This window comes from Pogoniulus pusillus, chromosome 28, assembly GCF_015220805.1.
Source record: "Pogoniulus pusillus isolate bPogPus1 chromosome 28, bPogPus1.pri, whole genome shotgun sequence".
NCBI lineage: Eukaryota > Metazoa > Chordata > Aves > Piciformes > Lybiidae > Pogoniulus > Pogoniulus pusillus.
The window spans coordinates 18,438,081-18,462,187 of NC_087291.1; the positions used below are offsets into that span (position 1 = coordinate 18,438,081).

The 24,107-nt window shown below is 57.8% G+C and overlaps 1 protein-coding gene across 3 annotated transcripts in view; it reads right to left on the bottom strand.

The window, feature by feature from the left end:
- The window catches only part of LOC135188011 (ATP-dependent translocase ABCB1-like), a 42,428-nt gene continuing 18,321 nt past the window's right edge, over positions 1-24,107 (bottom strand). For all 3 annotated transcript variants that reach the window (XM_064167158.1, XM_064167156.1, XM_064167157.1), the window contains exons 10-30: positions 22,838-22,962; positions 21,352-21,523; positions 20,251-20,364; positions 19,094-19,204; positions 17,734-17,859; positions 17,430-17,633; positions 16,923-17,093; positions 14,856-15,017; positions 14,135-14,317; positions 13,336-13,482; positions 12,220-12,324; positions 11,289-11,366; positions 10,577-10,660; positions 9,671-9,874; positions 8,973-9,073; positions 7,675-7,815; positions 5,761-5,917; positions 4,761-4,958; positions 2,669-2,875; positions 1,931-2,077; positions 1-1,049 (exon numbers count right to left, since the gene is read on the bottom strand). In XM_064167158.1, the coding sequence (XP_064023228.1) occupies positions 843-1,049; positions 1,931-2,077; positions 2,669-2,875; positions 4,761-4,958; positions 5,761-5,917; positions 7,675-7,815; positions 8,973-9,073; positions 9,671-9,874; positions 10,577-10,660; positions 11,289-11,366; positions 12,220-12,324; positions 13,336-13,482; positions 14,135-14,317; positions 14,856-15,017; positions 16,923-17,093; positions 17,430-17,633; positions 17,734-17,859; positions 19,094-19,204; positions 20,251-20,364; positions 21,352-21,523; positions 22,838-22,962 (3,144 nt within the window). In that variant the 3' untranslated portion in view covers positions 1-842. The remainder of the gene's footprint in view (positions 1,050-1,930; positions 2,078-2,668; positions 2,876-4,760; positions 4,959-5,760; positions 5,918-7,674; positions 7,816-8,972; positions 9,074-9,670; positions 9,875-10,576; positions 10,661-11,288; positions 11,367-12,219; positions 12,325-13,335; positions 13,483-14,134; positions 14,318-14,855; positions 15,018-16,922; positions 17,094-17,429; positions 17,634-17,733; positions 17,860-19,093; positions 19,205-20,250; positions 20,365-21,351; positions 21,524-22,837; positions 22,963-24,107) is intronic.

Below are 24,107 nucleotides of genomic sequence, written 5' to 3' on the forward strand. Positions count from 1 at the left end.
TTTTAGAAACCAGACTTTACTGTTTCCATAGTCATTAACAATACACAGGGCTGGAGGTTAGCTCTTAACTCATTAACTTATGGCTACATGTTCCAAGCAGTTCTGAACTGGCAGCCCCCCCAGCAGCCCGTGGGCACCACCACGCAGCCGGTGCCAGGGAGGCAGCGCCGACGGTTACAGTTGGCAGGGTCTGGGTCAGCAGAGTCACCAAGAGGTCTCTGGCGGAGGGAGCGAGCGCCAGGAGGGTGCCCTCCTTCCCAGCCCCAACTCCAGACCTTCGCTTTCCCCAGAGCACTGCAGACTTTGGGCAGTTCTTGGCCTCCAGGGCTTTGGCCAACTCGATGCAGTGCTTCTCTTGAGGGCTTCGCTTCTTCAACCACCATCGCAGCTCTGAGGCCTTTAGTTCAAGCCTGTGCCCCCATTCCCAAGGCCTCTGCTCTCTCCACAACAGAGCAGGGGACATGTGGGCCTGACCTGCAAGCTCTCAGGCCAAGAGGCCAGGAGTGAGGGTGCCTCCCATGGGCACAGGGAGGGTAAGGCTTGAGGCGTGGTTCTGGCGACAGCCTGGTGCTGCCAGCCGGAGGCAAGCTGGCATCTCTTTGGTTCGGCTGAGCAGCTCCTGCTCCTCTGGGCACAGCAGCAGAGAGGTCTGAGTAGTGGCAAGCAGCAGTGAGAAACTGGTAAGCAGGTAACTACCTAAGGAGCATTGCTTGGCGTTGCAGGACTTAGAGGAGGAGGCAATCAGCACCGGCACCGACTGCGGCTGCGAGGGGAGGAGAGGGACAGACGCGGCAGGGCCCACGGAGCTACAGTGACAGTCCAGAGTAGGCACTGCCTGGGGTTCACTTGGGACCTGAGCCGCTCTGCACGTTGACCATGGAGTGGTAGATGCCCTTGAGCGCCAGCAGCTGCTGGTGGGTGCCCTGCTCCACCACCCTGCCGCCGTGGATGACGGCGATCTTGTCTGCGCTCTGGATGGTGGAGAGGCGGTGAGCGATCACGATGCAGGTGCGGCCTGCCCGCGCCTTGTCCAGGGCCTCCTGCACCACCTGCAGCCACAGACCAGGCCTCAGCTGGGCACTGCTGCAGCACACGGCCTGGCAGGGGCCTTCCAGCCCCAAGCCCCTGCCACGGCCACCCGCACCTCCCAGCAGCCCAGCTTGGCCTTGAGCACCCCCAGCCTCCAGCTAGGAAGGTTCAGGACTGGAGAGCAAGGGGAGAAGCAACACACAAAGGCTGCAGCAGTTTGCCAGGGGCAAAAGTTCCCTGGCAGCACCCTCAGACCTGTAGCTGCTGCAGCCTGTGCCTCCTGCTCCAGCTCTGGCAGCACTTCTCCAGCTGCAGCCTGCAGCGCTGCAGGCAAACCAATGCTGCTTGGAGCTGCCTCTGCCACGCAGACCACAGGCTGACAGCATGGCAGGGGCTGGGAGGGACCCAGAGAGATCACCCAGCCCAAGCCTCCTGCCAGGGCAGGACCATCCAATCTAGCTCAGGGCACACAGGAACACATCCAGACAGGCTGGAAAGGCTCCAGAGAAGGAGACTCCACAGCCTCTCTGGGCAGCCTGTGCCAGGCTCTGGGACCCTTCCAGGCAAGAAGTTCTTCCTTGTGCTGAGCTGGAGCCTCCTGTGCTGCAGCTTCCATCCACTGCTCCTTGTGCTATCCCAGGGGGCAGTGAGCAGAGCCTGTCCCCCCCTCCTGGCCCCAGCCCTCAGAGAGTTACAGACATTGCTTCCATCCCCTCTCAGTCTTCTCCTCTCCAGACTAAGCAGCCCCAGGGCCCTCAGCCTCCCCTGCCAGGCAGTGCTCCAGACGCAGGGCACTGAGAGCTGTGTGGGCAGAAGTGAGACCTTTGCCTGTGTCTCTTCGGGTGCCAGAGGTGGAATGTGAGGCAGGCAGGGAGCGCCAGGCTGGGCAGGGCTCAGTTACCTTCTCGCTCTCGGTGTCCAGCGCAGAGGTGGCCTCGTCCAGCAGCAGGACGCGGGGCTGGCGCAGCAGCGCGCGGGCGATGGCGATGCGCTGCTTCTGCCCCCCCGACAGCTGCGTGCCCTTGTCCCCCACGCGGGTGCTGTACTTCTGCCGGCGAGAAAGCAGAGCAGGTCAGCACTGCCAGGTGCCAGCTGACTCTCGAGTCTGCCACCTATGCCTACTGACCCTCACAGCTGCCAGCCATGGCCTTCGCCTTTGGCTGAGGGCAGAGAACTGCTTTGGCTGGGAAAGGCCTCTCAGATCACCAAGTCCAGCAAGGGACCAACCCCAGCCAAAAGGCGTTTGGGAAACAGGCTCCAGAGTGGGCATTGGCCACACATCTCCTGCTCTTTCACCAGGAGAGGTCTTTGCAGCACCACGCATCTGATGCATACCAAGCAGCAACACCTCTAAGGCTGGAAGGCAACATTATTGCCAGGCACAAGTTACACAGATTCATGGAAGGGACCTTCAAGACTGTTTACTTCTAACCTCCCTCCCACCAGCCCAGCTTGTTCAAGGCCTCATCCAACCTGGCCCTGAACACCTCCAGGGAGGTCACATCCACAACTTCCCTGGGCAACCTGTTTGTGGGGAAGCATAAATGGTACCCCCAAGGGAGGCATGCATGGCTACCACTTCTGCCTGGCACAGGAGGTCACCTGCAGCTGTGAGCAGGAGAGCAAAGGAGTAACTCACAGCTGGCAGTGACTCGATGAAGGAGTGGATGTTGGCCTCCCTGGCCACCTGCTCGATCTCCTCCTGTGCCACCTGCCGGCTGTTGTCCCCATAGGCGATGTTCTCGGCGATGGTGCAGTCGAAGAGGATGGGCTCCTGGGACACGATGCCCAGCTGTGCCCGCAGCCACTTGATGTTCAGTGACTTTGCATTCTTGCCGTCAAACAGCTGAGGAAGCAAACAGTGCAGATTGCAGCTGCTGGCCCTGGGCCGTCTGAGGCTTACGGCAAAGTCAAACACCCAAACCAGAGCCGTGGAATCGGCTGGGTTGGAGAAGCCCTCTGAGATCACTCAACCATTAACTCAGCCCCACCATGGGCACCAAACCATGGCTCCAAGTGCCACAGCCACACCTTTCTGGAACCCCTCCAGGCACGGGGACTCCACCACCTCCCTGGGCAGCCTGTGCCAGTCCCTGACCACTCCAGCAGCAAAGAAATTGTTCCTCATCTCCAACCTAAGCCTCCCCTAGCACAATTTCAGACCATTTCCTGTCCTTCTCTCACTTGATACTGGGGGAGAAGAGACCAACCCCCACTTTACTCCAATCTCCTCTCAGGGAGCTGTAGAGAGCAATGAGGTCTCTCCTCAGCCTTCTCTTCTCTGGCTTAAACCACTCCAGCTCCCTCAGCTACTCAGGACCCAGCACCTGGCTTTGTTAAAGCTCATAGAGTTGGCCTCAGCCCACGTGTCCAGGCTGTGCAGGTCCCTCTGCAGAGCCTCGCTGCTGTGCACCAGGCCAGCACCGCCATGCAGCAGCAGCAGGCCAGCAGTGCCGTGCAGCAGCAGCAGCAGCAGGCCAGCAGTGCCGTGCAGCAGCAGCAGGCCAGCAGTGCCGTGCAGCAGCAGCAGCAGCAGGCCAGCAGTGCCGTGCAGCAGCACCAGCAGCAGGCCAGCAGTGCCGTGCAGCAGCAGCAGCAGCAGGCCAGCAGTGCCGTGCAGCAGCAGCAGGCCAGCAGTGCCGTGCAGCAGCAGCAGGCCAGCAGTGCCGTGCAGCAGCAGCAGGCCAGCAGTGCCGTGCAGCAGCAGCAGGCCAGCAGTGCCGTGCAGCAGCAGCAGCAGCAGGCCAGCAGTGCCGTGCAGCAGCAGCAGCAGCAGCAGGCCAGCAGTGCCGTGCAGCAGCAGCAGCAGCAGCAGGCCAGCAGTGCCGTGCAGCAGCAGCAGCAGCAGCAGGCCAGCAGTGCCGTGCAGCAGCAGCAGCAGCAGCAGGCCAGCAGTGCCGTGCAGCAGCAGCAGCAGCAGCAGGCCAGCAGTGCCGTGCAGCAGCAGCAGCAGCAGCAGGCCAGCAGTGCCGTGCAGCAGCAGCAGCAGCAGGCCAGCAGTGCCGTGCAGCAGCAGCAGGCCAGCAGTGCCGTGCAGCAGCAGCAGGCCAGCAGTGCCGTGCAGCAGCACCAGCAGCAGGCCAGCAGTGCCGTGCAGCAGCAGCAGGCCAGCAGTGCCGTGCAGCAGCAGCAGGCCAGCAGTGCCGTGCAGCAGCAGCAGGCCAGCAGTGCCGTGCAGCAGCAGCAGCAGCAGGCCAGCAGTGCCGTGCAGCAGCAGCAGCAGCAGCAGGCCAGCAGTGCCGTGCAGCAGCAGCAGCAGCAGCAGGCCAGCACTGCCTGCAACAGGCCAGCAGTGCCGTGCAGCAGCACCAGCAGCAGGCCAGCAGTGCCGTGCAGCAGCAGCAGCAGGCCAGCAGTGCCGTGCAGCAGCAGCAGCAGGCCAGCAGTGCCGTGCAGCAGCAGCAGGCCAGCAGTGCCGTGCAGCAGCAGCAGGCCAGCAGTGCCGTGCAGCAGCAGCAGGCCAGCAGTGCCGTGCAGCAGCAGCAGCAGCAGGCCAGCAGTGCCGTGCAGCAGCAGCAGCAGCAGGCCAGCAGTGCCGTGCAGCAGCAGCAGCAGGCCAGCACTGCCTGCAACAGGCCAGCAGTGCCGTGCAGCAGCACCAGCAGCAGGCCAGCAGTGCCTGCAGCTCTGTCACCTGCAAACAGAAATTCCTTGCACTGTCCCTCATCAGCCAGGCCCAGAGCAGCACACCCTGCCCAGCTGTGGGGACATGTCCCAGTGCAGCCACTCACCAATTCTCCTTCCAGGGGATCATAGAATCTCTCCAGCAGCTGCACCACAGTGCTCTTCCCACAGCCACTGCTGCCCACCAGCGCCAGGGTCTGGCCCTTTTCTACTTTCAGATTCAAACCTTGGAGGATTTTGACCTGTGGTCGGTTGGGGTAGGTGAAGACAACATCTTTGATGGTGATGTTGCCCTCGAAGGATTCCTGCAATTGAAATGGCACCACTGTTACACCTTCCAGACCCCTTGGCCTGATTCCCACAGAGATGCAGAAGTCTTTCAGCCCAGTTTGGCTTTCCCTGGGGAGCACTGTGACACTCTACAACCAAAGCACAGCACTGCACTGATTTTTGCCCAGTGCTCACATTTCACTGGTTGAGCTCCACACGAGCTGTACCTTAAACAGATTTGCAACCAAAGAACCTTCAGCCAGCGAGGGCAAAAGCTGGGCTCATAGGACACACTTTGGGGAAGTGTCAAAGATACACTGAGGTGAGGATGCAATCAGGAGAGGAAAGTGAGCAGAGCACTCTCCACACCACCACAGAGCGAGGTCATCCACTACAGTCACAGAATGCAGCAGGAGGGAGGGATCCTCAAAGCTCCTCTTGTCCAAGCCCCTGCACTCAGCACAGACACCCCCAACCAGAGCAGGTTGCTCAGGGCCCCATCGAGTTTGACCTTGAATGTCTCCAAGGATGAGCCTCCACCACCTTCCTGGGCAGCGTGTGCCAGTGCAGGTGTCCCACCCTTACTGTGCAGAGCTTCCTCCTGCTGCCCAACCTCACTCTGCCCTGCTCCAGCTCCAAAACATTGCTCCTCAGCCTGTCCCTACAGCCCCTTCTGAATAGTCTCTCCCTGGCCTCCTGGGAGTCCCCTGCAGATAATGAAAAGCAGCTCTGAGGTCTCCCTGCAGCCTTCTCTTCTGCAGGCTGCACAGCCCCAACTCTGCCAGCCTGTCGCAGCCCTCTGCTCATCTCAGTGACAGCTACACACAGGTTACTCACAGGCTGCTCCCCCTCCTCGCTGTAGCTGTCTATGGCTGGGACCCTCTCAAAGAGCAGGAACAGGTGGGCAGCTGAGATCTTGGCTTTGGCGTAGTCTGGAGCGAAGGAGCTGCTCTGGCCCAAGGCCATGGCACCGAAGACAATAGCTGAGAACACTCTGTCAGAAAGAGAAGAATCAAAGAAGGGAGAACAAGGAGCAGCAGGAGGGCAAAGGGCTGCGGCCAGCTCAAAACCCCATCAGATTCCACAGATAGAGCAGGGCCCAGCTCTCCTTGCTCTAATGGCTCATTCGGCTCTGCAAACCCGTGTTTATCCCCTGCCAATGAGGTGAGCCACAGGAGCCTCCACTCCGCAGCCAGGCTATTGAGTCACTTATTAGCACTTCGCTCTTCAATCACTGATCGCGGCTGACCGCGACTCAGCTAGGGCTGGGATGCCAGCGGGAGGTAAAGTCACTGTTCCCTTTCCCTTGCTGCTCCTTCCTCTCTGGGCTTCCCTGACCTCCGGGAGTTAGGGACTGGTCTGCAAGGGGTCAACAAAAAGAAGCAATCAAACCTGCAGGCAGTGGCAGTGAAGAGTCCCTTTGCTGCCGCAGCTCTGAAGGGTTCCCAGCACCCGAAGGCAGCTGCAAACCTGCAGTGCCTGGTTGGTGGTGAGGCCAGAGGTGTCTCCGGGGGCTGCGGCAGAACGCCTGACAAAGCTGCTGCGGAGTGCTGGGGGACCTGGTCTGATGGCCGAGCTGGGCTCAGCTTGCTGGCTGCACTCAGCACCATGGCATTAGCCTCATGGGGAATGGCAGCTGAGCGCTGAGGCCTCGCAGCCCGCTCTAAGGCAAGGTGAAATGAAGGAGCTCACACGGGTGCTTCTCTTCCCACCCTGCTTCGTTCCACGTGAGCAGCCTGGAGGTGAGCCCTGTAGCTGTCTGTAGCTCAGACAGTCCCCTCCACACCTAAGCTGTTCACTTGGCTGGAGATCAGCAGCATCCTCCCAGCAACTTGAGCTGGGAACTTCATCACTTCCCGACAGAGAGAAGTGCAGTTGGCCTTGCTTAGGTATGAATCATGGAATGGGTTGGAAGGGACATGAAAGCTCATCCAGTACCAATCCCCTGCCACGGGCAGGGACACCTCCCACCAGCACAGCTTGCTCAAGGCCTCATCCAGCCTGGCCTTGAACACCTCCAGGGAGGGGGCAGCCACAGCCTCCCTGGGCAACCTCTGCCAGTGTCTGCCCAGCCTCACTGCCAAGAATTTCTTACTCATCTCCAGTCTCAACCTGCCTTCTCCCAGCTCAAAGCCATTGTCCCTTGTCCTGGCACTCCAAACACTTGCCAGAAGTCCCTCCCCAGCTCTCCTGCAGGCTGACTCAGGTCACTGACTTCATAGAGTCCCAGAACTGCAGAACTGTTTCAGCTGGAAGTGGCCTCCATGCTCACCCAGTTCAATCAGCAGCCCGACACCACCGTGCCACTAAACCATGCCCCACAGTGCCATGGGCACATGTTTCTGGAACACCTCCCAGGCTGCTGACTCTGCCTGGCACTGAAATGACTCAGGTGCTGATGGCCTCTCCTTTTAAACATCTCTGCAGCATTATTAAGCTTCACTAACCATACACCACAATGTTTTCTGTAGCTCATCCAGAGAGCCTCCTGGCTCTGTGACCATTGAGATGGTGAGAAGGAGCAAAGTGCCATAAGCAGGATGCTGCTTCAACCTCTGAGAGCACAACAGCCCCAGACAAACAGAAAGGAGATCCCAGACCAGGCCAATCCAAACAACTCAGCCCCAGCAGCCCTGCTCTAGTGAAGTGAGGCAGAGGAGTCTGCCTGTTTCCGGAGCTGCTCTGGTGGGCTGATGAGCTCTCCAGCAGCAAGCAAAGGCCCTGGGCTGGGCTGGCAGCAGAGGTACTCACAGGAAGACATCTTTGTAGTCCATGAGATCGTGCCTCACCAGGTAGGCGCCGAAGCGGAAGCAGCCAGCGTAGGTGAAGAACATCATGGCTTGTGACAGGGCAAAGCAGAACCCGAAGATGTGAGCCTTCTTCACAGAGTTCCTGCAGGAAGGAACCCAGAGTGGCATCAAAATGCACAGCCACACTCCAGTTAGTGTGCAAAGCACAGGCAATGGGCTCCAGATCACCCTGCTGCGATGGGAGCGGCACTCGCGACTCAAGGCTGCCTCTGGTCTCCCACGAGGAGGGCAAAAGCAGTTTGGTTGCCACAACTTCATTTACTGCCAAGAGCAGCTGGGAAGATGGATGCAGGCAAAGGTGACACCTTACCTGCTACCTAGAAAAGTCCTGTCATAGCTTCTCATGGCTTGGGTGCTAAACAACTCTGCAGTTCAGACCATCATCACAGAAGGGCTCAGGCTGGGAGGCAGCTCAGAGCTCCTCTGCTCCAGTCTCCTGCCATGCCCAGGGACACCTCTCAGCTAGGCTCAGCTGCTCAGGGCCTCATCCAGCCTGGCCTGCAACACCCCCAGGCAGGAGGCAGCCACAGCCTCCCTGGGCAGCCTGGGCCAGGCTCTCACCACCCTCACACTCAACAACTTCTGCCTCAGCTCCACTCTCCCCCTGCTCTGCCTCAGCTCCAAACCATTGCCCTTGGCCTGGCTCAGAGCCCCTCAGCACAAGTCCCTCTGCAGCCTTCCTGCAGGATGCCCTCAGGCACTGGCAGCAGCTCTGAGGTGCTCCTGGAGCCTTCTCCTCTGCAGGCTGCACCCCCCCAGCTCCCTCAGCCTGTGCTCAGGGCAGAGCTGCTGCAGCCCTGGGAGCACCTTTGTGGCCTCCTCTGGCCTCACTCCACAGCTCTGTGCCCTTCTCCTGCTGGGGACAGCAGCACAGGAGGCAGGATTGGAGGCAAGATCTGAGCAGAGCAACTTACACTGAAATGCTTTTAAACACCTGAAGCCCTTGCAGGAGGTGAGGTGACACTTCCCAAGTCCACTGCAAATTCCTTTTTCCAACCCAGTGCCCCTGCCCCAAGGGATTCCTACTGCCACAGAAGGGTGGTGAAACCCAAGCAGAAAGCCCTGCCTGGTGGCTGTGTTTGGGGGGAACAAACATGCCAAATACTTCAGTTAACTCTGTGGTACTTTACTCAGGCAGACTGAGAAACGCCCAAATGAACTCCTGGCCCAGGAAGTGGTTGTGGTTTAGTCTGAGAGGTAAAGGCAGAGAGCTTTCAGCTGAGTTCTTTGTGCTGGTACCTGTATGGGATGTGCAGATGCTCTCCATAGATGGACTCAAACTTCCTCTCTCGGGTCAGGCTGGCAACAGTTCTGATGTTCACTATGGCTTCAGTGGCAATCTGCAAAGGAGACACAAATGGGCTGAGCAGGAGCTGGGGTTGTGGTGCAGCTCCTTCTTCTGAGCCAGTCAGGAGAGGCTGATGGAGGAGAAGCATAGAATGGTTTAGGTTAGAAGGGACCTCAAAGCTCATCCCCTTTCAACCCCCTGCCATAGGCAGGGACACCTCCCACTAGAACACGCTGCTCAAGGCCTCATCCAACCTGGCCTTGAACACCTCCAGGAAGGTTGTGGAGCACAGAATTACCCAATGTGATTGAAGATGGAATGCTGAAAAGGGATGAGGGAGCAGAAAATGCCAGAAAGAAGAGGGCCAGCAAATAAGCAAACCAGAGCTGATGAGAACAGGGTGGAGAAAAGCATGAGCCTGGCTGGTGCTCAGCACCTTCTGGGCTTCGGCAGTTCTAGAGAGAAGTGTGGGCTAATACAGAGCAGCTGAAGGCTGTTGTGAGAGGAGCTGTGCTCTGCAGGCCTGTCAGAGCAGCTGCACAAGTTCTGGCTGTCCCCAGAAGTGGTGCAGGCTGGAGTGGTGTGTGTGTGGGAGCACTCCGGGCAGCAGGGCTCTGCTGCACAAAGAGCAGAAGCGCTCCAGACTCACCTTCCCTGCAGCTTCCAGCTCCTTCTTGTCTTTCTTGGCATGCCCAGCCAACATCTTCATTTCAATCATTCCTGCCACTGCAATGATTGGCACAACAGCCAGAAGGAGCAGGGTCAGCTGCCAGCCATAGACCAAGGAGAGGATAATTCCAGTGCCCAGGTTAGCCACGTTCTGGGTGATCAGCGCCAGCCGGACCCCGGTTGCCTGGAGAAGGAGAAGGCATCCCATGTGCCATGAGCTGTGTTTAAATCAGGGGATGGTTCCCACCTAGGATGTCCTGGTTCTCAAGCACTCTTGTGAGAAGCCTGACTTGGTTTGGCTGCTTTCCAAACCAGGAGTTCCTTAGATGACTTTGTAATAATGGGATGGGTTGGGTTGGGTTGGAAGGGCTCTTAAAGCTCATCTAGCCTTAGCATGGGCAGGGACACTCCCACCAGTCCACCTTGCTCCTGGCCTCATCCAGCCTGGCCTTGAACACCTCCAGCCCCACAGCCTCCCTGGGCAGCCTGTCCCAGAGTCTCTCCACCCACCACCATGGTCTAGATGATGTGACCATGAGGTCCTGCAGTGGCCACCCCCCAGCTGTGCAGGTGACGGTAACTGTCCCCTCTCCAGGCTCTGAGGGCTGGACCTTGCACTGCAGTTTCTAAACTCTGCTCCTGAAGCTGAACAGATTTTCCTTGGCAGCTGAACACTGAAACCTGCCACAGCCTGTGGGGCAGACAGCGAGAGAATGGCTGAGGGACCTCAGAGGTCAGCCACTGCAGGGGGGCAGGGGCAGCTCTCAGCCAGCCTCACCTAGCACTGCATGGTCAGCTTTGGGTGTCAAAGCCAAGACCTCTCTGCAGCCAGACCAGCCCAAGCAGCACTTCCCTGCACACTGCAGGAGCCGTGAGCTGCACTTACCCCTTTGACCTGGGAGGCATCGTTGGCCAGCCTCGTGGTCAGGGCTCCAGTGCTGTTCTTGGTGTTGTCAAACCAGCTCATGTCCTGCAACAACAACACTGATCTTTAGGGCCAGGTTTTGGATGTTCCATCACTGAGCCTGGTGCCACCAGCCTGGGACCATGGCAGTGCAGCAGTGCTGAACGGTTCATAGAGCCCTAGAAGGGGTCGGGTGGGAAGGGAGCTCCAGAGCTCACCCAGCCCAACCCCCTGCACGCAGCAGGGACATCCTCCACTACAGCAGCTTGCTCACAGCCTGCTCCAGCCTCACCTTCAAGAGCTCCAGCCATGGGGCCTCAACCACCTCCCTGGGCAGCCTGTGGCACTGCTCCAGCAGCCTCCTGCTGCACAACTTGTTCCTCAACTCCAGTCTCAATCTGCTCTGCTCTCATTCCAAACCATTGCCCTGGTCCTGTCCCTGCAGGCCTTTGCAAACAATCCCTCTGCAGCCTGCTTGGAGCCCCTTCAGGTCCTGGCAGGCTGCTGTTAGGTCTGCCTGGAGCCTTCTCCTCTGCAGGCTGCACACTCCCAGCTCCCTCAGCCTGTCTTTGGGGCAGAGCTGCTCCAGCTCCTGGTCACCATCCCAGCAGGCTGATGCAGAGCAGAGCCATTGGATGCCATCCCCAAAATGAGCTGTCCCCAAAGCCTGGCTCCAGCCCTTTTCCCTCCTCACCTGTCTGAGCATGGCTTTGAAGGCCATGAACCGCAGCCTCATGGTCAGGATCTCTCCAGCCTTGCCGAAGGCGAAGCCCTGGTGGAGACAAAGCACAACACTCAGCAGGCCCTTAGCTTCTGAGGGTCTGCTCCACAAATATTTGGGCTGCATTGCCTCTGCAAAGCCAGAGCACAAACTACTGCAGCCCTACTTGCACAAAGCTGAGGTGAGAAGAGCTTTAATGTTCCTGAACAGCAGGAGGCATTCAAATCCCTGTCAGGAGCTGAGGGAGGGCACAGCAGCGCTGCCAGCACGGCTCCAGCAGCAGCTCCAAAGAGAAGAGCACTGCTCAGGCCCTCAGCTTCGGTTCTGACTAAGGTCACCTAAGTCAGAATTAAACAGGAGCCTTTCAGGCCATTCATTTCATGGGATTCCAGAGGGCTAGGGGCTGGCAGGAGCCTCTGGAGATCATCCAGTCCAAACCCTGCCAGAGCAGGGGCACCCAGGAACACATCCAGGTGGGGTTTGAAAGTCTCCAGAGAAAGAGACTCCACAGCCTCTCTGGGCAGCCTGCTCCAGGGCTCCAGCACCCTCACACCAGAGAAGTCTCTCCTCCTCTTGAGGTGGAACCCCCTGGGTTGCAGTTTGTGTCCCCTGCCCCTTGTCCTGTCACAGGGCAGCACTGAGCAGAGCCTGGCCCCTGCTGCTTGCCCCAGCCCTCAGCTATTCACAGACTCTGGTGTTCAGAAGAGGGAAGCTGTGCAGCTAAGAGGTGAGCCGAGGCTGGAAGGGCTCCAAGACACGAGCAGCTCAAGGCACATCTAGAACCACCGGAGCGAGCCCTGGCCTGCGCCCAGCCGTGCCAAGCAGCTCCCAGTCTCTCTGGACCTCAGCTCTGCCTTCCAAAGCCTGCTGAGCAGCTGGGAGGAAGAGGACACAACAAACACACCTGAAAGAAGAAACTGAAGAAGGAAACGATGCCAACCACCAGGAACAGCAGGGAGTACAGGTTGCTCTTCTGTCTTAGAGCAGTCTTGTCTGTTTCTGAGAAGACCTGGAGAAGGACAGCACAAACGTTTGGGCTTTCAGCTAGCTCACAGTCAGCAACTCACAACACTTTGGGCTGGAAGGGAGCTCCAAAGCTCACCCAGTCCAACTCCCTGCACTCAGCAGGGACATCCTCCACCACAGCAGCTTGCTCATAGCCTGCTCCAGCCTCACCTTCAATAGCTCCAGCCATGGGGCCTCAACCACCTCCCTGGGCAGCCTGTGGCACTGCTCCAGCAGCCTCCTGCTGCACAACTTGTTCCTCACCTCCAGTCTCAATCTGCTCTGCTCTCATTCCAAACCGTTGCCCTGGTCCTGTCCCTGCAGGCCTTTGCAAACAGTCCCTCTGCAGCCTGCTTGCAGCCCCTTCAGGTCCTGACAGGCTGCTGTTAGGTCTGCCTGGAGCCTTCTCCTCTGCAGGCTGCACCCCCCCAGCTCTCTCAGCCTGTTCTTGTAGTAGAGGTTTCAGAATCATAGAACCCCCCAGGTTGGAAGAGACCTCCAAGCTCATCCAGCAAAACCTGGCACTCTCATCTCCCTCAGCCTGCCCTGGCAGGAGTGACTGTCACCCTTCTCAAGAGCTATGTTTGGTAAGCATTTGAAGCTGGAGGAGAGTGGATTCAGACTGGACATTAGGAAGAAATTTGCACTCACTGGAAATGTGAGCATGTTCTGTGCAAGTCAAGCTTACAGACCTCTAAAAGCTCCCACAGACCTCTAAAAACTCCTAAACCCCTTTAAAATCTCTAAATCCTTTAAACCTCCTGCAGGGCCTGCACCTCCAGGCCTCCTGCAGTCCTAAAACCTCCTAAACTTCTAAATCTTCTGAACCTTCAACTCACAGAAGATGTTCAGGACCCTGTGGATTTCCTGCCACCCTTCAGGTGTTTGCAGCAGTGCTGCAGCCACAGCTCAGCTCCTTGTGCAGTGACTGATTCAGAGCTGCCTCGCTCAGAAATGCATTCTGGGGACTCCCCAGGGCCTGGGGGGTATTTCTGTGTGTTTTGTTCCAGCTTACCCCTATGATTTCTGAAAATATGATGGCAAATGCAGGCTGCTGGATCCCGTTGATAACGGCAGACAGAATTCCCACCACAAAGTACGGCCACTCGCTCTTGTTCAGCTTCATGATCTTCAGGAAGGGAGCTGGAGGGAGCTCTTCAGCCTGCAAAAATGGGACCAACAATCACACAGCTGGAGAAACACAGAACAGTGGAATTCTGTGGGTTGGAAAAGCCCTCTGAGATCATCAGCAGGCAACCCAGCTCCACTATGGCCACTAAGCCGTGTCCCACAGTGCCATGGCCACATGGTCATGGAACACCTCCAGGGATGGAAACTCCACCATCTCCCTGGGCAGCCTGTGCCACTCCCTGACCACTTTCACCCTCACTGTCAAGTATTTCTGCCTCCATTCTCATTCTCCTTTCTTCCAGCTCAAAGCCATTGTCCCTTGTCCTGTCACTCCCAGCCCTTGTTAAAAGTCCCTCCCCAGCTCTCCTGTTACCCCTTCAGGTACTGCCAGGCAGCTCTAAGCTCTGCCTGAAGTCTTCTCTTCTCCAGGCTACACAGCCCCAGCTCTCTCAGCCTGCCCCCAAAACCAGCCCCCTGACCACCTTGGAGGGTTCTCCAGCCCCCTGACCACCCTGGTGACCTCCTCTGGACCTGCTCCTGCCTGTTTCCAAAACTCTCACTTTTTTTTTACCCCTCTCAAAAGCCTCCTTCTTGTACCTTTCTGCAGCAGGAGAGTGGACTGAATTTTAGCATACAGTGTGGAAAGGAGCCAGAGCTCAGCAGAGCTCTGCAAAGACACTCACAGGTGAAGTGGTTTTCTCCTGGGGATCCTCACTCTGTGCTCCTGGCTTCCTCATGCTCCTCCGTGTCGATCGCCTTCTCAGGCCTCTTGTCAAGGCTTCATCAGAGTCTGCTTCCAGTTCCTTCCTCTGGACACTGAGGGCACTCTCGTCTCTTCCTGAGTCTGGGACCTCAGCATCTATTGCCTAAGACAGGTGAGGAGATGATGCTAAGGTGAATTAAGCAGAGGTCACTTTGGCCTTTGATTGGTATGAGGTGATAAAAGCAAAGGAAAGTTTGTTTCAGTGAAGAGAGGTCTGAGGAAACCAATTCCTCGTGCTGCAAAGCAGACACCAAACCTTTACTGCAGGGGTTGGCAAAGCCCTTTCAGCTCACCCAGCCCAGCTGTGCTCTGGCTCTGCCAGGGCTGGGGCTGAGCCATGGCCCTCAGCACCACAGCTCTGCCCCTGGGAAATGCCTCCAGGGGTGGGCAATCAGCCACCTGCCTGGGCAGCCTGTGCCAGGCTCTGAGAACCCTTTCAGTCAAGAAATTTCTTCTCATGTCCAACTTAAACCTGCCCTGAGTGCACTGCTTCCCTCAGGAGAGGATTCCAGTGTCCAGCTGTGCTCATGAGGAACCATCTTCTCCTGCAGCCCATTCCCCATCCTTCCGACAGCACGAAGTAACCAAGGGCAGGGCGCACAGGGAGCACAATGAGGCGGCAGCTGGTGGGGGAAACCTACCTGCATGTTAACCAGTTTGTAGTAGATTCCCTTTTTCTCCAGCAGCTGGGAGTGGGTGCCCTGCTCGGTGATGACTCCGGCGTCAAAGACAGCGATGACGTCTGCGTTGCGCACCGTGGACAGCCTGTGAGCCACCACCACCGTGGTGCGGCCCTCCCGCGCCTGCAACGGCAGCAGCGGCTCTGAGCAGCAGCAGCAGCAGCCCTGAGCAGCTCCAGAGCCTGCCCAGCCTCACATCAGAGCTGGGCAGGGCACAGGGAAAAAGTGCGTGCCAGATTTTCCTGAGCGCCTTACACCTAAGCTTGGTGTGCTGGCCTGGGGCGAATGGCAATGCCTCACTGAGAGCCACAGCCTGGCTGCGAGAGGACAGACAAACCCAAGCAGGAGCTGCAGCATCCCTGTCCTGCTGCTGGGAAACACAGCGAGCCCCAGCAGAGACACTGCTCACACACTGCACAGCTCTCGCTTCTCTCCCTTCTTTCTGGCGCTCTGGGTGGCTGCCTCTGCCTGAGCTCCTTCATCCAACCTAACCCTTTCTGTCCTCTAACCTCCTTGTCACCTTTCTGACATCTCACCTCAGACCTCTCCAGATTTAGAATCACAGAATCAAGCAGGTTGGCAGAGAGCTCCAGGCTCAGCCAGCCCAACCTAGCACCCAGCCCTGCCCAACCAACCAGACCATGGCACTAAGTGCCCCAGCAAGGCTTGGCTTCAACACCTCCAGCCACAGCCACTCCACCACCTCCCTGGGCAGCCCATTCCAATGCCAATCACTCTCTCTGACAACAACTTCCTCCTGACATCCAGCCTAGACCTGCCCTGGCACAGCTTGAGGCTCTGTCCCCTTCTTCTGTCCCTGCTTGCCTGGCAGCAGAGCCCAACCCCACCTGGCTACAGCCTCCCTGCAGGGAGCTGCAGGCAGCAATGAGCTCTGCCCTGAGCCTCCTCTTCTGCAGGCTGCACACCCCCAGCTCCCTCAGCCTCTCCTCACAGGGCTGTGCTCCAGGCCCCTCTCCAGCTTTGTCACCCTCCTCTGGACACTTTCCAGTATCTCAAGAGCATCTCAAATCTCATTTATCATCTGAGATATACAGAGGTTGATCTGGTTACTTCTAAAGGGAGGGAAAGAGGGAGGGGGGAGAAGGTTTGGGTCAGGAGCCTGCTGGGGACACGGATTTCCTGGGAGGGGTATTGTGTTTCTGCATCACTTTTCACTTGTGTGCAGCTGTAAATGTTTGTGTATCTCTATGATGCTAAATTGTGCTAAGCTGTGAACAGAGCTTCATTCCTTAACTTCTACCCTAGTCTGGGTGATTTTGTTGGGGGGGGCAGGTAACTCCCAAACCATCACAGCTGGAAAGTGAACATCAGAGCCAAACTCCCACTGCAGCACAGACTAAACCATCACACTTTGCCCACTGACACTGAGTCTTGTGTACTGGTTTGAGGCTAACTGGAATATTTTAATGAGAGAAACGAGATGCTAGGCTGTGAAAAGGAACAATGGTGGTGTCTGCTGCACCCACAGGCTTGCTGGGATGGACAAAAGCAAGGACACAGATCTAGATAAAGCATTCTGTCTCTCTCCCTTGCTTCTGCATTATTAACTGCTTCTGCCTGGATCTCTGTAACCCAACTAACCACTCTGCTTCTAACCTCCCTTGCCCATCCTCTCAACTCACCTTGCACGTAAGGCAGACTCTGGGATAAGAGAGGGGGAGTGAAAAGAAGGTGGAAGGGTGGTTGTGAGCTCCTCCTAGGCACTGGCTGCTGGGAGGGCTGCTGTGTCTCTGTATGGCTTTTAGATTGTGCACTGCTGCACAGAGCTGTACCTGTGCTGTCTTGTAAAGACCTGCCTGGGATCTGTGCTGAGCTGTGAGCTTCATCCTTAACCCAGACACCTCAGTCTAGCCTGGGTGAATTCACTGGGGAAGGGAGGTGTGAGTAACTCCCAGAACCACTGCACTGAGTCTCAGCATCCCCAGTAGCAGTATTTTCCAAGCCTTAACACGCAGGAAGCTTTTCCACCTAAGCCCAGAGCTGTGCAGTGAAAGCTCAAGCCCTGACCTTGTCCAGCGCCGCCTGCACCACCGCCTCGCTCTCGGTGTCCAGGGCCGAGGTGGCCTCGTCCAGCAGCAGGATTTTGGGGTTGCGCACCAGAGCCCTGGCGATGGCGATCCTCTGCTTCTGGCCGCCGCTCAGCTGCGCCCCTCTGTCTCCAACCAGGGTCTCGAACTTCTGCAAGGCAACCGCAGGCGCTGCCGCACGGCTCGGGGCGAAGCCTTTCCCCGCGGCAGGGAGGGCAGGCAGAGGAAGGGCTCAGCGCCGCCCCCAGCCCCGCCGGCATCTCCTCCTCGCTCCCGCCCCGGCCCCTGGCGGGTGCCTGCCTGCTGCGCTGCGCCCCTGCGGCTCCAGCAGCTCCGCAGCGGCTCAGCAAGGCAGGACCTGCAGCGCTCCAGGGGGCACCGCTCCCAGCGGCTCCGGGGAGGCTCCGCAGCGCTCTGCAGGCTCAGAGCCTCCCTCGGCGCCGGGAGGCCCGGCAGGAGGGAGGCAGCAGCAGGGCTGTGTGCTTACGTTGGGCAGCTTCATGATGAAGTCGTAGGCGTTGGCCTCCCTGGTGGCCCTCTCGATCTCCTCCATGCTGACGTCCTGCCGGCCGTAGCGGATGTTCTCGGCGATGGTGGTGGCGAAGAGCACAGGCTCCTGGTTCACCACGCCGATGGCCTCCCGCAGGTACCGCACGTTCAGGCTCCTGACGTCCTGCCCGTCGATGCTCACCTGGGCACGGGGCGGAAGCAGCGCTGCTGGCTCGGGTGCCAGGGCAGCCTGTGCCCGGCCGCCGGCGGCAGCGGCGCAGGCGTCTGCGCGGGGACCTTACCGTGCCCTCCCTGGGGTCGTAGAACCTCTGGATGAGCTGCACGGTGGTGCTCTTGCCACAGCCGCTGCTGCCCACCAGGGCCACTGTCTGCCCACTGCTCACCGTCAGGTTCAGGCCCCTCAGGATCTGTGCAAGGGAACCAGAGGCGCAGCAGTGAGGCAGAGCGGCGGCGGCAGGCTGGGGGAGCCCCAGTGCCATAGCAAAACCTCCTCCCTCCATAGAGCAGAGATCTGCACAACCCAAACCCTGTAACCATGGGATCCTGAGGGGCAGGAAACAGTTACACAGAGCAAAGAGCTCTCATGGCCTTTGACCTCCACTGCATCAAGGCTCTGGGTTTATGGCACTGCTCTGAAAAGCAAAGTTTTAGCTACCTGGGCAGACAAAAACCTGGATTCTGATCCTATTCCATCCACGCTGGATCTGCTCTCTTTAACTAGTTCAGCTACAGAACCACAGAACTGCTTGGGTTGGCAAAGCCCTCTGAGATCATAGAGTCCAACATGAGACCAGCCCCACCAGTGCCACAGGCACAGCTTTCTGGAACACCTCCCTTAGCAGCCTGTGCCAATCCCTGACCACTCTGGCAGCAAACAAATTGTTCCTCATTTCCAATCTAATGCTCCCCTAACACAGCCTGAGGCCATTTCCTCTCCTCCTGTGCGCAGGGAGCAGAGCCCAGCCCCAGCTTGCTGCAGCCTCCTCTCAGAGAGCTGCAGAGAGCAATGAGCTCTGCCCTCAGCCTCCTCTTCTCCACACCAAACACCCCCAGGGCCCTCAGCTGCTCCTCCCCAGCCCTGCTCTCCAGACCCTTCTCCAGCTTCCTTGCCCTTCTCTGCACCTGCTCCAGCCCCTCAGTGTCCTTGCTGGAGTGAGGTCCCCAAGACTGAATCCAGGATTCGAGCTGCAGCCTCGCCAGTGTCCAGTCCAGGGGCACAATCCCTGCCCTGCTCCTGTTGCCCACACCAGGTCTGATCCAGGCCAGGCTGCTGATGCCCTTCTTTGACAGGATGTACTTTAAGAGAGCTGCACGGCAGGGGCTGCAGAAAGCCACTGCCCCATTGTTCCCACTGCACAGAGCACTGGGGCTGGATGCCTCCAGTCAGACTCTGAGAGCAATAAACCCTGCATTTTTGGGGTGAATCCACACTGCCTGCAGCCTGGCATGGGAAATGGCTCAGAGGGCTGCACCTGTGGAGCTAAGGGACAATACTCCTGGCTACAAGCACTCTGATGGCCAGGGAGGCTTACAGGAATGCCAGAATCCCACTTGGAGTTGTCCTGTTTTCAACAGGGTTTTATTCACGGGGTAGTCTTCCCCACTGTAGCCCTGATGTGTGCCAAGTGTCCTCTACAGTACCTCCACCTCTGGCCTGGATGGGTAATTGAAGTAAACGTTCTGGAACTCCACGTTGCCTTTGATGTACTCTGGCTTGTAGCCTTCCTCTGAGTAGCTGTCGATCAGGGGCTCCTGGGCAGAAGAACAAAGAACACAGCTTAGTTCCTCCCTGTCTGTCCCCTCGAGAAGGCCTGGGGTGCACCACTCCCCCGCAGCCAGGGCCGGGGTCACCTAGAGGGAGTTTAGGTGGCACTCCTGGAGCCTGTGACTGCAGGGTGTGCTGGGGGCTGGGCTCTGTGCTGCTGCTCTGCTGGTGCAGCCTAGCTGGGGCATTTCTCCTTCCAAGCTTCTCATTGCCCAGGAGGCTGTGGGCACAGTTGGCCACTTCCAGATTCACTTCACTGCCTGAGGACTCGCAGTCACAGAGTGGCTTGGCTTGGAAGGGACCTCCAAGCTCATGCAGCTCCAGCCCCCTGCCAGGAGCAGGGACAGCTCCCACCAGCACAGCTTGCTCAGGGCCTCACCCAGCCTGGCCTTGAACTCCTCCAGGGAGGAGGCAGCCACAGCCTGCCTGGGAAACCTGTGCCAGTGTCTGCCCAGCCTCACTGCCAAGAATCTCTTCCTCATCTCCAGACTCAGTCTGCCCTCCTCAAGCTTCCACCAACCCGAAGAGATGCTCTCTAAGGAGCTGCTCTACCTCTACAGCTTTGCCCTTTCTGCTGGAGCCATTTGTGTGGCAAGAATCCATCCCCTGACCATTGAGCAGAGACAAAGCCCTGAATTACCTCTGCCTTTTGCCTCCACCCTGGGTGGATCTAGGGCTGAAACCACATTCAAACCAGAATCCAAACCAACTGTATTCACTGAGCTCCTTTAGCTACCAACCCCACAGCCTCCCTGACTGCTGACTCCCTTAGGGTCACAGATTTATTCAGGCTGGAAAAGTCCTCCGAGATCATCCAGCCCAGCCAGCAACCCAACCCCACCATGGCCACCAAATCATGGCCCCAAGTGCCACAGCCACAGCTTTCTGGAACACCTTCAAGGATGGGGACTCCACCACCTCCCTGGGCAGCCTCTGACAGTGCTTACTTTGCATCTTTGTAGTCACTCTTACTCCTTTCCATCCTTCACTAGTGCCTGCTGTAGAAAAGGAGAGGGATGCCAAAGGCACTCACATTGTCAATGATCCTGAAGATGGCATAGGCAGCTCCTCTGGCACTAGCAAATGCCTCTATGCTTGGAGCAGTCTGCCCAATGCTGAAGGCTCCAATCAGGACGGAGAAGAAGACCTGAAGAAATATTTATGGTCACACAGAGAAATGTCAGCAGAGAACTGCATTCATTTGTTCACACCAGGACACTGCCTCTCCTACTGCTACTTGTGCCCAGGCAGCAGAGCCCAGCCCCAGCTGGCTGCAGCCTCCTCTCAGGGAGCTGCAGAGAGCAATGAGCCCTGCCCTCAGCCTCCTCTTCTCCACACCAAACACCCCCAGGACCCTCAGCTGCTCCTCCCCAGCCTCTTCTCCAGACCCTTCCCCAGCTTCCTTGCCCTTCTCTGGACCTGCTCCAGATCCTCAATGTCCTCCTTGCAGTGGGGTCCCAAACCTGCCCCCAGCACTCCAGCTGTGGCCTCCCCAGTGCTGAGTGCAGGGCACAATCCTGCCCTGCTCCTGCTGCCCACACCACTGCTGATCCAGGCCAGGCTGCTGGTGCCCTTCTTGGCCACCTGGGCACCCCTGGCTCATCTCCAGCTGCTGTCACCCAGCACCTCCAGGGCTTTCTCTGCTGGGCACTTCCCAGCCACTCTGCCCCCAGGCTGGGCGTGAGTTTATTTACTCATAACTAAACCCAAACAGGCAGCTCCAGCAGGACAGAAACACAGACACATAGCACCTTTGGCTGAGCTGCTGCTACATCACCCTGGTCTTTGGGAGGTCAAAGCAAGTTGAGGGAACAGCTGAAAATAGAGCTGTAGAAGTGGCTGAAGATAATCACAGAATCCCAGACTGCTTTGGCTTGGAAGGGACCTTCGAGATCAGCCAGTTCCAACCCCTGCCACGGGCAGAGACACCTCCCACCAGCACAGCTTGCTCCAGGCTTGATATAGGTTTGAGATCCTGTGGAAGCCATGTGCAGACTCCTGTGCTGAGACTCTGTTTGATGCTGGCTTGCCAGTCTGGTCACTCAATTCCTGCTAAACTCAAGGGGCAATCCCCAGCTGAAGGGGTTTTCTTTTGTGTCTCACCAGCGTTGGGCATCTCCTCCTTGGTACTTACTGTGAGCACCTTGCCAATCGTGTAATCATCATTTAAGACCAAGGTGGTGCCATACCAGAAGGCCAATGCATATGATGCATAGATCAGGAAGAAAGCAGCACCCATAGAAATATTGGATGTAATTGACTTCTTTATTCCAATCCTTTTAGCATCTTCCAAATTTTTATGGTATCTGGAAGGAAGACAGAAGTTGAAAACTGAGAGTCAGATTTCTCCCTTGGCTTACAGCACCAAAAGCTCTACAGGACTTGGATGGAGAACACCCACAGAGGGCTGAAGGTCTATAAAACAGATAACCCTGGGAGCTCACAAAGGTGAGGCTGGCAGCCAGGCACAGGCAAACCCCAGCCAAGCTGCTGTGCAGGTCAAAAAAGGGCACTGAAGTTCAGGGACTGGCACTCAAAGGTCCTTGAATAGCCTGCAGGGCACTGAACTTTGATCGTGAGCAATTCACGACAAGTTTGGAGATTGTAGTTGTTAGCTTAAGATAAAAGCTCAAATATCTCACAGAGTGCTGGGCCACACACGGCAGAAGTGGAGATGCTGCTCTCTAGCACCCTCGCCACGGCTGCCCAGGGGCCACCCTCTCCTCTCATGGCACAGCCTGGCTGCTGCCTAAAGCTCTCACTGAGGAGGTTTAAAGCAGTTTGCACTCATCCTAGAGCAGAGACAACCTACATTTCCTACAGCCACACCACAGAGTGCTTTGGCTTAGAAGGGACCTTCAAGCTCACCCAGCCCCAACCCCCCTCACGAGCAGGGACAGCTCCCCCCAGCACAGCTTGCTTAAGGCCTCATCCAGCCTGACCTTGAACACCCCCAGGGAGAGGGCAGCCACAGCCTCCCTGGGCAGCCTGTGCCAGCATCTAGCAGCTGTCCCTGTCTGGAACAAGCACAGGGGCTCAACGTGCAACAAAGCTGCTGAGAGCCTGCGGCAACGTCCTGCTGCCTGAACGTGCAGGAGGCACAGGGCTTGCACTCACAGGAGGGCAGGAGCTGGAAGGGACTCCCAGAGTCATCCAGCCATAGAATCCCAGAGTGGAGGGGCTGGAGGGGACCCCCAGGGATCACCGAGTCCAACCCCTGCCAGAGCAGGGCACCCAGGGGCACATCCAGGCTGGGCTTGGAAGCCTCCAGAGCAGGAGGCTCCACAGCCTCTCTGGGCAGCCTGCTCCAGGCTCCAGCACCCTCACACCAGAGAAGTCTCTCCTCATGCTGAGGTGCAGCCTCCTGGGTGGCAGTTTGTGTCCCCTGCCCCTTGTCCTGTCACAGGGCAGCACTGAGCAGAGCCTGGCCCCTGCTGCTTGCCCCCGGCTATACCGATCAGCTCCCCCCTGGGGCTGCTCCTCTCCAGGCTCTCAGCCTCTCTTCACAGCAGACACCTTCAAGGCTTCACTCATTTTGACAAAGCAGAGAGAAGGCAATTTCACCCCCCCTGAAGCCAGCACACCAAAGCTCAGCTGCTGGAGGCAAAGGTTGCTCTTACCTTTTAATCTCCTTTTCCTGCCCTCCAAAGGCTATCACGGTGCGGACAGCTGCCAGGACTTCCTCTGCCACAGCTCCTGCCTTCGCGTAGGCACTTTGCTCTTTGTCAGTGAAAGCAGAGAGGACCTAGCACAGGAGCAGGCATTTCAGCTCGAGGAAAGCAGGAGCTCAGGCTGCCTCAGAACGGCCTTTATCACAGCTGCTCCCTCCCTCTGTGAAGCCTTTGGGTTGTGACATGCGTGAGAGCAAAACGGCCAGGGGCAAAAGCTTAAGTGGTCGATGAATTTAATCGAATCATTCAGCACTGCTCCTTCGAAGCAGCTGGGGGCTGCCCTCTGCCCGCTCCCTAGGGCAGCTGGGGGGGCTGCACTCCTCACTGCCTGCTCTCCAGGGCAGCTGGGGGGGCTGCACTCCTCACTGCCTGCTCTCCAGGGCAGATGGGGGGGCTGCACTCCTCACTGCCTGCTCTCCAGGGCAGATGGGGGGGCTGCACTCCTCACTGCCTGCTCTCCAGGGCAGCTGGGGGGGCTGCACTCCTCACTGCCTGCTCTCCAGGGCAGCTGGGGGCTGCACTACTCACTCCCTTTTGCCCCAGTGCACCTGAGAGGTGGATTTGTCCTTCCCTTTTCCCCCAGTGCAGGGGATCAGCTGATTGCTCCCTGATATGATAACTACTCACACTGGGCTGGTGTGGCTCTGCAAGGCTCATCTCCTCAGCTCCTTCTCAGCTCTGCCTACCTTAGCCAGACAGCTCTGGAGCTTCCATTAGCTGGCCACAGTCCCTGAGGGCTCCTAGGCAGTGGCCACATGGAGCAGATGCTTCTTTACCCCTACCTTTCCCACTCCAGACAGAGGTTCACCTGAGCTTTGCAATGTAAGGGAAATTAAATACTATCAACCCCTGAAGACTTCCAAACTGCAAAGCTTGGTCACTGCAGTTCCAAGGGAAATTATCTCTTCTCTCAGCAAAGCCTGGCTAAAATTCCTCAGCAAAGCTTACTTAACAGCTCGGAAAGGAAACGGAGTCTGTGACCAAGGCTTGGCCTGCCCTGGGCACTTCTTTTTCAGGAGGTGCAGTTACTCCTTTCTAACAGAAGCAGCACTCTAGGGGGTGAGGTTTATCAGTCAGAGCTGTGGGTTCTACCTGTGCATCTTCCTCTCTTTTCTAGACAAAAATGCCCTCTGTTGGCACAAACAGCTCCGAATCAGGCAAGTCTGTCCTGCACTTGGAAACTACAACACTCAGCTGCCTGGGGGCACTGCCAGAGTTG